The sequence below is a fragment of the Gorilla gorilla genome, chromosome 8, assembly GCF_029281585.2.
Source record: "Gorilla gorilla gorilla isolate KB3781 chromosome 8, NHGRI_mGorGor1-v2.1_pri, whole genome shotgun sequence".
NCBI classification, from domain to species: domain Eukaryota; kingdom Metazoa; phylum Chordata; class Mammalia; order Primates; family Hominidae; genus Gorilla; species Gorilla gorilla.
Genome location: NC_073232.2, coordinates 43106180 through 43121227, shown reverse-complemented (window position 1 = coordinate 43121227; position 15048 = coordinate 43106180). Strand labels below are relative to the sequence as shown.

Genomic DNA, 15048 nt, shown 5'->3' with positions numbered 1-15048 from the left:
AGTCGGGGTCTCACTCTGTCACCCAGTCTGCAGTGCAGTGGCATGATCATGGCTCACTGCAGCCTTGATATCCCAGACTCAGGTGATCCTTCCACCTTAGCCTCCTGAGTAGCTGAGACTACAGGTGCACACCCCACATCCAGATAATTTTTTTTTTTTTTTGGTAGAGATGAGGTTTTGCCATGTTGCCCATGCTAGTCTTGAACAACTGGGCTCAAGTGATCCACCTGCCTCGGCCTCCCAAAGTGCTGGGATTACAGGCGTGAGCCACCATACCCAGCCACCATGGCTGATTTTCATACTAAACCTGCCACCCAGTGAAAGTAAGTTCTATGCTCTGAATGAGATTCATTCAAAAGACATTAAAGAAATCCAACATTTACATGAATGACAGAATAATGCCCCAGAAACTGAAAAACAAAATTACGGAAATAAAGGGTGCAAGATAATTAAGGGATTCTGGGAGGGCCCAGATGGCTGCTTATTACTTCCCAAATCCTTCAAAAGTGCCATTCCTCTGAGCATTTAATTTTTTTACTTACCAAGAGGTGGATAAAATTATTCAGATTCTAACAAAACATTGATGAGGAAACTTTTCGAAAGCAGCCAAACAAGTCTATGATCAATGTCTGACTTATGAAACCCATAACCCTGGAAAAACCATTAAAGTGGCCCCTGGAATAACTGCCCCACCATCAGGGCCATTTGAATACCCACAGATGGACTTCAGTAAGTTGCTCACCTCTATGGGTTATCCAGTATATACTTATCATAATCTGTATCTCCTCAGCGTGAGTAGAAGCTTTTCCCTGCTGAAAGCACTGGTGCAATTACTATAGCCAAAAAGTTACTAGAGAACATTTTTCCACTTTGGAGAATTTCCAGCAAAATTTTAAGTGATGGAGGAACACACTTCACTAAACAAGTCATAAAACAAGTCAAAATCTTAAGGCCATTCAAGCATTATAGCATTACCATTGCCCCATTACATCCAATCTTCTGGAAAGGTAGAAAGAAAGAACCAATGGTGCTTTAAAATTAGCAAAACTAACTGAAACAGGACTACCCTGGCCTAAAATACTTCCTTTAGCTCTTATAACAATAAGATCTATACCTTTTGGAAAACATAAATGAACCCTTTATGAGATTGTCACTGGATAACTTATGCCCTTAATGGATAACTTATGCCCTTAATGATAGAACCCCATGTTCATCAACTCTTGTAAACTCTGATATGATCCAATATTGTAAAGCACTAATGCAGTATTCAAAAGCGTATTGCCACCAGGTACAAGGAGCCTTCAGAGACATTCTTCCCCTCAAGGACATTGTACCCCACACATTGGAACTGGGTGACTGGATATTCGGGGGAAAAAAATCAACAGAAAACTGCACTTGAAACTTCCTGGAAGGGACCTTATCAGGTTCTTTTAGCCTCACACACAGCAAGTTGCAATTCATTGAACCTTGGGTTCACGTTTCTTGATGAAAAAGAGCTCCCAATTAGCTGCACATGGTGGTGTGTGCCTGTAATCCCAGCTACTCGGGAGGTTGAGACAGGAGAATCTCTTGAACCTGGGAGGTGGAGGTTGCAGTGAGCCAAGATCGTGCCACTGCACTCCCGCCTGGCGCAACACCATCTGAAAAAAAAAAAAAAAACCTCTCACAAAGTCTTGGAACTGTTAACGTACAGCTGACTTAAAATTAAGGATATCTAGGGAAATGTTTTCCCCAGAAGCAGATGACAACATGAGGTTGACAGCTTCCACTAAAGAACGTGGGTCAAGAACCCATTGGATTTTATTTTATTTTGTCAAGATTTTCTATTTCCATTATAATTATTGTAATCCTGCTACTTTGCAAACTAAGACAAAATGGTTAAACTCATATTCCTACTCCTCGTTAGAGGGCTTCATCGCACAGGCTGAACATTCACTAAAGTCTACTATTACGCATATAGCCTTCCTTAACTAACCAGAGTGATGGTGGTTATATCGCCATTTAAATGCTTGGGAAGAATCTCAGCTAATACTAGAACTAGCCCCCATACACACTTGGGTGATAAACTTGGGAAAATGCCTTTGCAAAAAGGTTTGGCATCCTTCTGCTAGCAAATCAAATCATTTAACTAATACTTATGGCCAACTGTTTTGGCATTGGAAAGAAACATTGGAAGCCAAAGTATGGCCCGTAAGTACTAAAAAATTTGTTACTGGTAACTTCTCTCTACACATAGAAATCCTTAATGATGCTGGGCCTGACTTAGGTGAGCTCCCAGACTCCTGTAATCAAACCCTCTGGTTTGATTCAGATGGTAGAGGCTGGACTCATATATAATGAGACAGATATAAAAACAGAAAATGGCAATGACACCCTCATTCACACCATTAAAGAGGTCACTGAAACTATACATTGGTTCAATAGAAACTCTAAAGGCAAGTTAAATGCCTCTCTAATACCATTATATAAGGTTACCAACAGTTTTATATACTGATAGATCAAAATTCAGGTCGCATCCAGAAAGAGAACCAGTCTTACCTAATTGGTAATGGTACACATGGATTACTTTATCAAGCCATAGAAATGTCTTTTTCTCCTATCCTAGTTTAAACCACGGTCATTCAAACTAGGAATGCACAGATGCCAACATGATTAAAAGTAATCATGATCTTTGTATCACATCTGGTTTTTTGGTAACGGGATCCACCATAACTTTACATCAGTGACACTGCGTTATTTGTTCTTTGTTGTAATAAGATACATGGACAAAGGTTTCCTACCCAAATGGTCTAGATGCTATGGTACAGGATATCTCTCACCCCAAATAACCAAATATGACTTTTTTATTTTATTTTATTTATTTATTTATTTATTTATTTTTGAGACAGGGTCTTGCTCTGTTGCCCAGGCCAGAGTACAGTGGTGCAGTCTCGGCTCACTGCAACCTCCACCTGCCTGGTTCAAGTGATTCTCCTGCCTCAGCCTCCCAAGCAGCTGGGACTACAGGCCTGCCCCACCACACCCAGCTAATTTTTGTATTTTTGATAGAGACGGAGTTTCACCATATTGGCCAGGGTGGTCTCGAACTCCTGACCTCGTGATCCACCCACCTCGGCCTCCCAAAGTGCTGGGATTACAGGCGTGAGCCACCGCGCCTGGCTGACTTTTTAAATACTAGTCAAGTTACTAACTTGGGATCATTTGCACATAAAGTAACCTCTCACTAAAAAAATTTTTATGAGCTTTGAAATCCAGTTATACACATGAGCTCTGGATTTCATCCTTTTGTTAGAGTACTCTTCCTTCAACTACGAGTCTCTGAACTAGAAAAATCACTTAACAATATTTCTATAACTCTCAAAAAGACTTTTAATGATATCTTAATTTACTTTCAAGTAATAGAATCCATGAGTAGTTTAGCTTTAGCTGTACTCTAGAAAAAGAGAGTTTGTGATACCCAAACTGCTCAAGAAGGAGCTTGTGCTCTTATCGAAGAAAAAAAATGCTGTTTTTCTGTTAATAAGTCAGGAATTATAGCCCAAAATCTTAGAGATTTTGATCTTTTAGATCAGACCCAAATATTACAACACTTTGGAGAGGCACAATCAGTTGATGTATTTAATTGGTTAAATCTTGGCTCTTGGGGAGTTTGGCTTTGGGATATTTTTCAAACCTCAAATAGGAGGTGTTACCCTCCTATTAGTCATATTCATAATATTCCTTGAACCTTATATTCTCCTAAGAGTCTTAAACGCTTGTTAGCAGCCACTGACTCAACAGATGATCTTCATGAAGACTGAACATCAAAAACTACATGAACAAGAATCATCAGAAGAACCCACTGAGATTCTAGTTTGCAACCTACACATGTCTATGGAAGGAAAAACAACATGGGGTGACCGAGAGTAATCCTAAATAGCTGGCATCACTCTGAATCCAACTGAAAGAATGACCAAAACGGGGGAATTACTAAAGAAAATTCAAATGGAGGCTACAGTTTGGATATACCCCTAAGCCAATTGCCCATAGCCACATAACAGAAATTTAAGCTATCCTAATTTCCTTCAAAATGCCAGCTCTAAACATAAAGCAAATTTAAGCCATTCTTTCTTGTCAGCATGCTTTAATAAAATAGAACCAATCAGCTATAGGCAAACAAGTTTATACAGCTTTTCTTGCCATAAAAAGAATGAACATTTATAATAATGTCTGAAAAATTACCTAAACACATGTTGAAGATTCTGTAAGACAGACTTTATTCAAGGACAGCCATGGTGATAGGTATAGGGACCACTGCAATGGAGTCTCACAGTGCGGGAGGAGGGATTGGACTCAACTCCAACTCCAACAATGACAAGTGGAGATTTAAAACCATGGAGCTGGCTGGGCACAGTGACCCATGCCTGTAATACCAGCACTCTGGGAGGCTGAGATGGGAGGAGGATCACTTGAGCACAGCCTGAGCAACATAAAGAGAACCTGTTTCTACTAAATCAATATGTAAATAAATAAATAAAGGAGCAGGGTGGGAATCAGTGCATGGAAAATTATTCAGAGGAAACATCAAGGATAAGGGGTTTCTGGCTAACCTGACTTGATAGGATTGTTGCTGAAGGCAGGCCAGTGTGATAAGATATCAAGGGTAGTCAGATACCAAGCATGGAGAATTTTCCCTAAACTGACTTAGCAGGATTTTTGCTCAAACTGGATTCTATGAGGACAGAGAGGTAAACCCAAAATCTGGCCGAATTAAGCACAGGACTCACAGAAGCCTGACTGAAGTTTTGGTCAAAGGAGAGAGTCTGTCAGTAACCATTCACAGTAAAGTTCAACACACTCCCTCGTTTATGCCTTATAAGCTGTACTGTAATTGTTGTGAGCCAAGCTTCTTACCACTTTCGGTTTGAAGTTCATAAACTGTCTTTTTTATGCACAGTAAACCTAAATTTTTAATTTGATCTGATTTTATTTTTGATAAAATATGCCCCCAAAAATATGATACTGTTCCTTTTTTCCCAAATCCCACTTTCTTTGTTCAAAGCCAAGTGAAAATGACTCTTTTTTCCCTTTAGAAAATCAAAACAGGACGGGCATGGTGGCTCATGCCTGTAATCCCAGCACTTTGGGAGGCCGAGGCGGGGGGATCACGAGGTCAGAAGTTCAAGACCAGCCTGGCGAAGATGTCGTGAAACCCCATCTCTACTAAAAATACAAAAATTAGCTGGGTGTGGTGGCAGGTGCCTGTAATCCCAGCTACTCAGGAGGCTGAGGCAGAGAATTGCTTGAACCCGGGAGGCGGGTGTTGCAGTGAGCCGAGATCGCCCCACTGCACTCCATCGTGCACGACAGAGTGAGAACCCGCCTCAAAAAAAAAAAAAGAAAAGAAAAGAAAAGAAAAAAAGAAAATCAAAACAAAACCACTCAAGGAATCCAGAGCCTTCTCAGCTTGGTATAGAACGATATTTGAGACATGAGGTAGGTGAATTAGGTCTAGTATCAGTTGGCTTCGGCAAGACCCAAGGTTTGATGTTTCCATTTATCTTTGCTTTGCACCAGAAAGAAAGCACACTAAAGTTATAGTATTACTGCTCATAAGAAGCAAAATACTAATAAGCCAGAAACTATTGTCAATAAGCTATGATCCCAGTAGCAGGCTATCCTAAAGGGAGATCCGAGTGGGGCACCTCGATGACTTCCACAGTCCACCTCTTGTTTGTGCACTGATCAATGTCCCCACATATGTTCTGGAAGCAGATTTTTTCATGGCTCTTGTGGGCTCCTTTTCCTAAGGGGAAACTTGGAGAAGAGTGGGATGAACTATAGCTTTCCAATACTGCAGTTTGTCTCAGGCAACAACTGGTACTCACCATTTCCCTCCTTCACTATCCATTCCAAGTTTCTCTCACCCTCAGCTATTACCTCTGCAGGTCATTATCATGAATCAGATAAGTCTAGCATGTTCAACTGAGTATATGCCCCAATATTAGGGACATACTTTCTAATAATATGTCCATGAGGAAGACAATGTGAAATGTTCCTTCCAGGGCTAGGACTAGACAAGGACCCTATCTTACATGTCTATTTAAAAAATTTGAGAAGTGTCTGTTCATGTCCTTCGCCCACTTTTTGATGGGGTTGTTTGTTTTTTTCTTGTAAATTTGTTTGAGTTCATTGTAGATTCTGGATATTAGCCCTTTGTCAGATGAGTAGGTTGCGAAAATCTTCTCCCATTTTGTAGGTTGCCTGTTCACTCTGATGGTAGTTTCTTTTGCTGTGCAGAAGCTCTTTAGTTTAATTCGATCCCATTTGTCAATTTTGGCTTTTGTTGCCATTGCTTTTGGTGTTTTAGACATGAAGTCCTTGCCCATGCCTATGTCCTGAATGGTAATGCCTAGGTTTTCTTCTAGGGTTTTTATGGTTTTAGGTCTAATGTTTAAGTCTTTAATCCATCTTGAATTAATTTTTTGTATAAGGTGTAAGGAAGGGATCCAGTTTCAGCTTTCTACATATGGCTAGCCAGTTTTCCCAGCAACATTTATTAAATAGGGAACCCTTTCCCCATTGCTTGTTTTTCTCAGGTTTGTCACTGTGCATATCTACCCTAAAACTTAAAGTGTAATAATAATAAAATTTAAAAAAGGATATATATATATCCCATTATACATCATATAATTATATATATATCCCATTATATATCATACAATGATATATGAAAAATAAATTTGGATCATACTCTCTTAATTTCTAGACAATTGTGGATTTAATATTTTTGAGCAAAATGACTATAGTGAATCTGGGAATATTTTGTTGACTAGATCCTAAGAGGCCACTGTATTGGAAAGAATTTTTGACTGATTACTAGATATTTGCTTTTTTCTATGGTTCTAACATTATGTAATTTTTTTTTCACTATTAGAAAATTAAGCTGCTGGCTGGGCACAGTGGCTCACACCTGTAATCCCAGCACTTTGGGAGGCCAAGGTGGGCGGATCACCTGAGGTCAGGAGTTCGAGACCAGCCTGGCCAACATGGTGAAACCCCGTCTCTACTAAAGATACAAAAAAAAAATTAGCCAGGCATGGTGGCATGCACCTGTAATCCCAGCTACTTGGGAGGCTGAGGCAGGAGAATTGCTTGAACCCAGGAGGCAGAGGTTGCAGTGAGCCGAGATCGCGCCACTGCACTCCAGCCTGAGTGACAGAGCGAGACTCCGTCTCAAAAAAAAAAAAAAAAAAAAAAAAAGAGTGAAACTCAGCCTCAAAATAAATTAAATAAATAAATAAATAAATAAATAAAGGAAATGTGGTGGATAGATGACTATGTTCAACAATACTTCAAGAATGCAATTAAGCGAATCCAGAATGCAGGATTTTTACAAATGACCCAGTCTCCTAAATAAATAAATGGCATGAAAAAATTAGGAGGGGAGGCACTGTAAGAGCTTAAGAGATATATCAACCTAATGCAATGTGTTAACCTTGCCTGAATCCTGATTTAAAGAAATCAACCAGGGCTGAGTGCAGTGGTTCATGCCTGTAATCCAAGCACTTTGGGAAGCCAAGTGGGAGGATCACTTGAGCCCAGGAGTTCAAGACTAGCCTGGACAACATAGCAAGACCTTGTCTCTATGAAATAAATAAACAGTTTTTAAAGAAGAAAGAAATAAACTGCAAAAAGATACCTGGGAAAGTTTGAATGCAGATAAGGGATTAAATAATATAAAAGAATTGAGCCAGGTATGGTGGCTCACACCTGTAATTCCAATGCTTTGGGAGGCTGAGGCAGGAGGATGACTTGAGACCAGGAATGCAAAGTCATAGTGAGCTATGATTATGCCACTGCACTTTAGCCTGGACAACAGAGTGACACCCTCTAAAAACAATAATAATATTAATCAATGTTAATTTTTAGGTGTGATAATGCCATTGTGGTGTTTTGTTTTGTTTTGTTTTGTTTTGAGACAGGGTCTCACTCTGTCACCCAGCCTGGAGTGCAGTAGTGTGATCTTGGCTCACTGCAACCTCTGCCTCCCAGGTTCAAGCGATTCTCCTGCCTCAGCCTCCTGAGTAACTGGGATTACAGGTGCACGCCACCACGCCCAGCCAATTTTTGTATTTTTAGTAGAGACAGGTTTCACCATGTTGGCCAGGCTGGTCTCGAACTCCTGACCTCAGGTAATCCACCTGCTTCGGGCTCCCAAAGTGCTGGGATTACAGGCATGAGCCACTGCGCCCGGCTGTGGTTATGGTTTACACAGACTTTATTGGTTAGACATATATCTGAAGTATTGAAAGTAGAAAAGAAATTTTTCATTTTTTTTTCCATATGTAAAAAGAGAAAAATTAGACCCTGTCTCATAGTATACACAACAATAAATCCCAACTATATTAAAGACATAAAATAAAAACTTTTACCCTGAAGAAGTTATTATAAACTACATGAATGAGCTGGGCACAGTGACTCACACCTGTAATCCCAGCACTTTGGGAGGCCGAGGCGGGTGGATCTCTTGAGGTCAGGAGTTCGAGACTACCCTGGCCAACATGGTGAAACCCTGTCTCTATTAAAAATTTAAAAAAAAAATTAGCCGGGCGTAGTGGTGTACATCTGTAATCCCAGCTACTCGGGAGGCTGAGTTAGGAGAATCGCTTGAACCCAGGAGGTGGAGGCTGCAGTGAGCCAAGATTGTGCCATTGCACTCCAGCCTAGGTGACAGAGTGAGACTCCATCTCAAAAAAATAAATAAATAAAATAATATAATAAAATAAATAAACTACACGAATGGACAAACCATTTCTATGTAGACACCTGCTATGGTTTGAGTGTGTTTACTAAAAAGCATATGTTGGAAATTTAATCCTGATGCAACAGTGTTGGGCGGTGGGGCCTAATGGGAAGAGTTTATGTCATAAGGGCTCCACTCTCATAGATGGATTAATACCAATAATAGACAGGCTTGAGGCTTTGAATTTGATCTCTTGTGCTCTGTCTCATGGGCATGCTCTCTTGCCCTTCTGCCTTCCACCATGGGATAGCTCAGTGAGAAGGCCCTCACCAGATATAGGCACCTTGTTATTGGACTTCCCAGTCTCCAGAGCTATGAGAAATAAATTTCTTTATAAATTACCCAGTCTGTGATATTCTGTTATAGCAACGTGAAATGGACTAGAAAATTGGTACTGAGAGTGGAGTTGTGGCTGTAACAAATACCTGAAAATATAGAAGTGCCCTTGGGGCTGGGCGTGGTGGCTCACGTCTGTAATCCCAGCAATTTGGGAGGCGGAGGCAGGCGGATCACGAGGTCAGGAGATCAAGACCATCCTGGCTAACACAGTGAAACCCCGTCTCTACTAAAAATACAAAAACTTAGCCAGGCGTGGTGGCGGGCGTCTGTAGTCCCAGCTACTCGGGAGGCTGAGGCAGGAAAATGGCGTGAACCCGGGAGGTGGAGCTTGCAGTGAGCCGAGATCACGCTGCTGCACTCCAGCCTGGGCAACAGAGCAAGACTCAGTCTCAAAAAAAAAAAAAAAGAAGTGACTTTGGAACTAGATAATGGGTAGAAGCTGGAGGAATGTGGAGGACCAGAATAGAAAAAGCCTGGATTGCTGTGAATAGAGTGTTAAGGACAATTCTAGTGAGGGCTCACAAGAAAATAATGTGGCAGGCCAGGTCTCACTAACGCAGGCCTCCATAACAATTTTTTCAGTACTGACTAAGTGGTTAAGTTAAATATTAAAAGTTAAAAAAAGCCAGTGCCCTTATACAAAGGCTGGAATGTAGCAAAAGCCCACCAAGAGTTTTGCCTAGGCTTTTTCTGGGCCTTAAAGCATGACAAAATAATGAAGAAGTTTTTAACAGGATCCATTTAGGATTAAACAAGTTTTACTGGGAGTCTGAAGAAACTCCCCAGGCCTCCACAAAGAAGTTTTTTGTTTGTTTGTTTGTTTGTTTGTTTGTGGCTTTTTTTTGAGACGGAGTCTCACTCTGTCACCCAGGCTGGAGTGCAGTGGCACGATCTCGGGCTCACTGCAATCTCTGCCTCCCGGGTCCAAGCGATTCTCCTGCCTCAGCCTCCCGAGTAGCTGGGGTTACAGGCACATGCTATCATGGCCGGCTAATTTTTTGTATTTTTAGTAGAGACGGGGTTTTACCGTGTTAGCCAGGATGGTCTCCAACTTCTGGCCTCAAGTGATCCGCCCGCCTAGACCTCCCAAAGTGCTGGGATTACAGGCGTGAGCCACGACGCCCGGCCACAAACAAGTTTTTTGGAGGTCTGAAGGAACTCCCCAAACCTCCATGATTTAGCAGAAGACAAGGGTAATCACCCCAGCACCTAGACCCATTTAGATTAAGTAAATTTACTGAGGCTCCAGAAGGTCTTCAGGACTCAGACCTTAGTTATAGATTAAAGGAAGTTATTTGGCCAGGCGCGGTGGCTCACATCTGTAATCCCAGCACTTTGAGAGGCTGAGGCGGATGAATCGCCTAAGGTCAGGCATTCGAAATCAGCCTGACCAACAGGGCGAAACCCCGTCTCTACTAAAAATACAAAATTAGCCAGGTATGGTGGCATGCGCCTATAATCCCAGCTACTCAGGAGGCTGAGACAGGAGAATCAGTTGAACCCGGGAGTGGGAGGTTGCAGTGAGCCGAAATTGTGCCCTTGCACTCCAGTCTGGACAAGAGCGAAACTCTGCCTCAAAAAAAAAAAAAAAAAAAAGTCACTTATCTTTTTAGATGAATGCACCCTTATGCATAGACATATAGCTTAGAAGGTATATAAGCTCTAAAAAAACTTTGTAATTTCGGCCGGGCGCAGTGGCTCACACTTGTAATCCCAGCACTTTGGCAGGCTGAGGAGGGTGGATCACCTGAGGCCAGGAGTTCGAGACCAGCCTGCCAACTTGGCTAAACCCCATCTCTACTAAAAATACAAAAAAAATTGGCCAGGCGTGGTGGCGGGCGACTGTAATCCCAGCTATTTGGGAGGCTGAGGCAGGAGAATCACTTGAACCTGGGAGGTGGAGGTTGCAGTGAGCAGGGATCACGCCGTTGCACTCCAGCCTGGGTGATAAGAATGAAACTCCGTCTCAAAAAAAAAAAAAAAAGTTTGTAATTTTGAGTTGGTCTGGTGATCATTCCCAGGCCTTCTCCCTGTACTCAGTTATAGAAATAAAAACTCTCTTCCTCCCCGTTCATTTGCATCTTGTTACTGGGCTGCAAAAAAATAGCAGCCCAACCCTTAGTTTGGTCCAGGAACAATAAGAAATGTAGACAAACTGTGAAACTTTTTAGAGATTACTTAAGTGATCACGATCAAAATATTTGCAGAAATATGGACAATAAAGACCATTTTGATGATGTCTCAGATGGAAATGAAGAACAAAGTATTGAAAACTGGAGTAAAGGCTATTTTTGATATACAATTGCAAAGAACTTAGCAGAATAGTGTCCATGTTCTGGGACTTTGTGGAAAGCAGAACTTATGAGCAATGAATTAGGACATCCGACAGAAGACATATCTAAGCAGCAAAGTGGTCAAAGTGCCACATAGCTTCTTTTGGCTGCTTCTAGTAAAATGAGAGAAGAGAAAAATGATTTAAAGATGAAATCTATAATTAAAAGGGGAATAAATAGTTAAAAAATTTCATCCTGGCATGGAACAGTGTTAGGGAGAGAATGCTAAGGGTGTGACCTTTTGCTAAAGAGATTAATATGGATAGAAGGAAACAAACTTCTATTCATCAATACAATGGGAGAATGATCCCAAAGGTATTTCAGAGACCTTGGAGGCATCCTAGGACCTTAAGGGCAAGGTTTCTAGAGAGGTGCTTGTGGAACCTCAGCATTCACTCAGTGAAAAGGCCCTTGCCAGATGTGGGTGCCTTGATATTGAACTTTCCAGCCTCCAGAACTGTGAGAAATATATATATATATATATATATATATATATATATATATATATATATATATATATTATAAATTGACAGGCTGAGGCAGGTGGATCACTTGAAGCCAAGAGTTTGAGACCAGCCTGGCCAACATGGCAAAATCCCTTCTCTACTAAAAATACAAAAAATTAGCTGGGCATGGTGGCACACGCCTGTAGTCCCAGATAGGAGGCTGAGGCACAAGAATCTCTTGAGCCCAGGAAGTGGAGGTTGCAGTGAGCTGAAATGGCACCACTGCACTTCAGCCTGGGTGACAGAGTGAGACTTTGTCTCAAAAAAAAAAATTGCCTAGCCTGTGATATTTTGTTATGCAACACAAAATGGACTAAAACAATACCCTAGAGAAAATTTAGCATATGTGCATTGCAGCACTTTTTATAATATCACAAATTGGAGGCCAGACATGATGGCTCATGCCTGTAATCCCAGTGCTTTGGGAGGCTGAGGCAGGAGGACCATTTGAGGCCTGGAGTTTGAGGCTAGCCTGGGCAACAATCAAGGCTCCATCTCTACAAAAAAATTGTAAAATTCACTGAGCATGATGTGTACCTGAACTTGGGAGGCTGAGGTAGGAGGATTGCCTGAGCCCAGGAAGTTGAGGCTATAGAGATCATGCCACTGCCCTGTAGCCTGGGTGACAGAGTGAGATCTTGTCTCAAAAAAAAAAAGAAAAAAAAATTGGGAAGAAATGATACACCAGTAGAAGAATACAGTGACTGTGATTTATTCATACAATAGAAATCTATAAAGCACTAAATGTAACAATATAGAGAAGTCTCTACTAAAATATGGGTTTTAAAAAGTAAATTTCAAAATGTGTAATATGCCAGTTAAATAAACTTTAAAAACAAAAAATATATACTATTTTATTAATGGATATACATAAAGTAGAAGTAGAAAAACAAATGTGGAAAGAATACATACCACCTTGAAGTTACAAATTATCATGAGAAAGAAAAAGAAAGAGGAAAAAGGATGAAGGGACAGGGCTTTAACTTATCTGGAACTTTTTATTTATTAAAAAATACCAAAGCAAATAAAATCTGCATGGTGAATATCTAGATGTCAGTTATATTATTTTCTGTATACTTGATATATTTTATCATGCAAAAAAATAATAATAGTAAGGAATGCCCAAAGCAAAAGTGAAAAAAAGAACACACATACAAATATTTTCCCATAAATCTGTTTGACGTGGTAGGATGATGACCCTGAAAGATGATCCAGGATCATAAATGGCCTAGAATAGTAACAAGTATCAAATATAGGATGGTAAACTGAATGGTTGTGCATCTCACTCAACGAACTTGGATAAACAAGAAATGATACATTAGTTTTTAAAATAAAATTAAAATCATAAAGAATGAGATTCAGTATGAAAAAAAAATTAAAGTCAGCCCCATTCTGAAAGCTGGTAGGCAATTTAGTCCTGTTGTCTGTTGGTGCCCCTCCCATATTACCTCAGAAGCTGCGTTGATGATGCCTCCTTTATTAACTACCTTCCTTTCCCTGTCTTACTTTCTCCATTTCCCGAATCTCCCAGTTAACCTACTTGCACTCTCATCTTTGTCTCCAGGTTTGCTTATAGGGGAACCCAAATGATGACAATTAAGTAGTAGGGCATCCTCACCTCAACTCAACCCCTTTATTCATAAATACGAGATGTTTAATCATGATGGGCTCCTCAGGTTTACATATAAGAACACACACCAACAAGATGTTACAGTAATAACTCTAGGATCAAAGGTGGACATGGTATTATGATACAACTTATGGATGTGTCATACTTCACTAGTCTTGAGTCTTGAGCTCTCATTCAGATGTTTGGGAAATGTCTTTACAGGATATCCAGGATGCTGGTCAGATCATATCAGAATGAAGTTTTATCAAAAATAAAAGAAATAGGGCCGGGGTGGACGGTGGGTGGGATGGAGGCAACCTTGGAGCAGCACTTGGAAGACACAATGAAGAATCCCTCCATTGTTGGAGTCCTGTGCACAGATTCACAAGGACTTAATCTGGGTTGGCGTGGGACCCTGTCAGATGAGCATGCTGGAGTGATATCTGTTCCACCCCAGCAAGCAGCTAAGCTAACCTCTGACCCCACTGATATTCCTGTGGTATGTCTAGAATCAGATAATGGGAACATTATTATCCAGAAACATGATGGCATAGTGGCAGTGCACAAAATGGCCTCTTGACATCTTGTATCTGTTCCTCAGCAGCCTGTCACAGGAACTCGATCCTACCTATGTTAATTACCTTACAGAACTACTAAAGTTCCAGTAGTTAGGCCATTCATTTAATGTGCATTGGGCACTTTTCTATTTATTTAAATTGCTTTTTAACACTCTATGGACTGACTCTCTAGATATTAGTAAGAAAGGATCATGTTTTGAAGCAGCAGGTCCAGGTCACTTTGTATATAGAATTTTGCTATATTCAATAAATCTGTTTGGAGGAAAAAAATAATAAAATAAATAAATAAATAAAAGAAATCACAAGCATTAGGTGCTAGTTTTGTAGCTTCTCCTCTGCTCCTTTTATTTTCGGGCTTCTCAATCCACATGATTTTGGATTCTTTGGGTTAGTATCAGTATCATTGTGTATCATTATGCATTCCTCTCAATTTAATAGAAAATTACTAAATGCTCATTATGTGCCAATATTTTCCTAGGGCTCTAGCCTCTTCAAAACTTGGTTTATTTCTATGTTAAAGGATTTAGTTACAATACTAACTATACACACATAGAGGCTCCAACCCTTCCATGCCCTATTTCTTCACAAGAGCATTAAATATTTATTTTCCAATAGAATAGGACTACTTAGCCAGGGGCTGGCAAATCACCTCCATTTGTTCCTCCGCTTACCAGCATAAGATATGATGAGTCCACTTGCTCTGGTTTCCCAGTGAGGAGTAGTGAATATAACTCCACAGCCTGGATAATGCTTTATTCTCAGCAGCAATTAAAGTACAGCCATATCCCCTGGGAAGCTGCCTTCCTGCCTCCTGAATCAGTTAAAGGATGGAGAATTGGAGCTCAAAACGCTTGCTCCTGCTAATTCTAAGTCTCATTTTAAAACAATAAGACTAAGG

At 40.6% G+C, this 15048-nt stretch overlaps 1 protein-coding gene across 1 annotated transcript; it reads left to right on the top strand.

Annotated features, from left to right (window-relative positions):
* Nucleotides 1–13863: 13863 nt before the first annotated feature.
* Nucleotides 13864–14152, top strand: LOC129525086 (ragulator complex protein LAMTOR5-like). Its single transcript, XM_055353504.2, has one exon. The coding sequence runs from the start codon at nt 13880–13882 to the stop codon at nt 14150–14152; it is 273 nt and encodes a 90-aa protein (XP_055209479.1). The 5' UTR covers nt 13864–13879.
* The last annotated feature ends 896 nt before the right edge of the window (nt 14153–15048 follow it).

Excerpts from the sequence above, each read along its gene's own strand:
- LOC129525086 (XM_055353504.2), top strand. The coding sequence starts at position 13,880 with ATGGAGGCAACCTTGGAGCAGCACTTGGAAGACACAATGAAGAATCCC.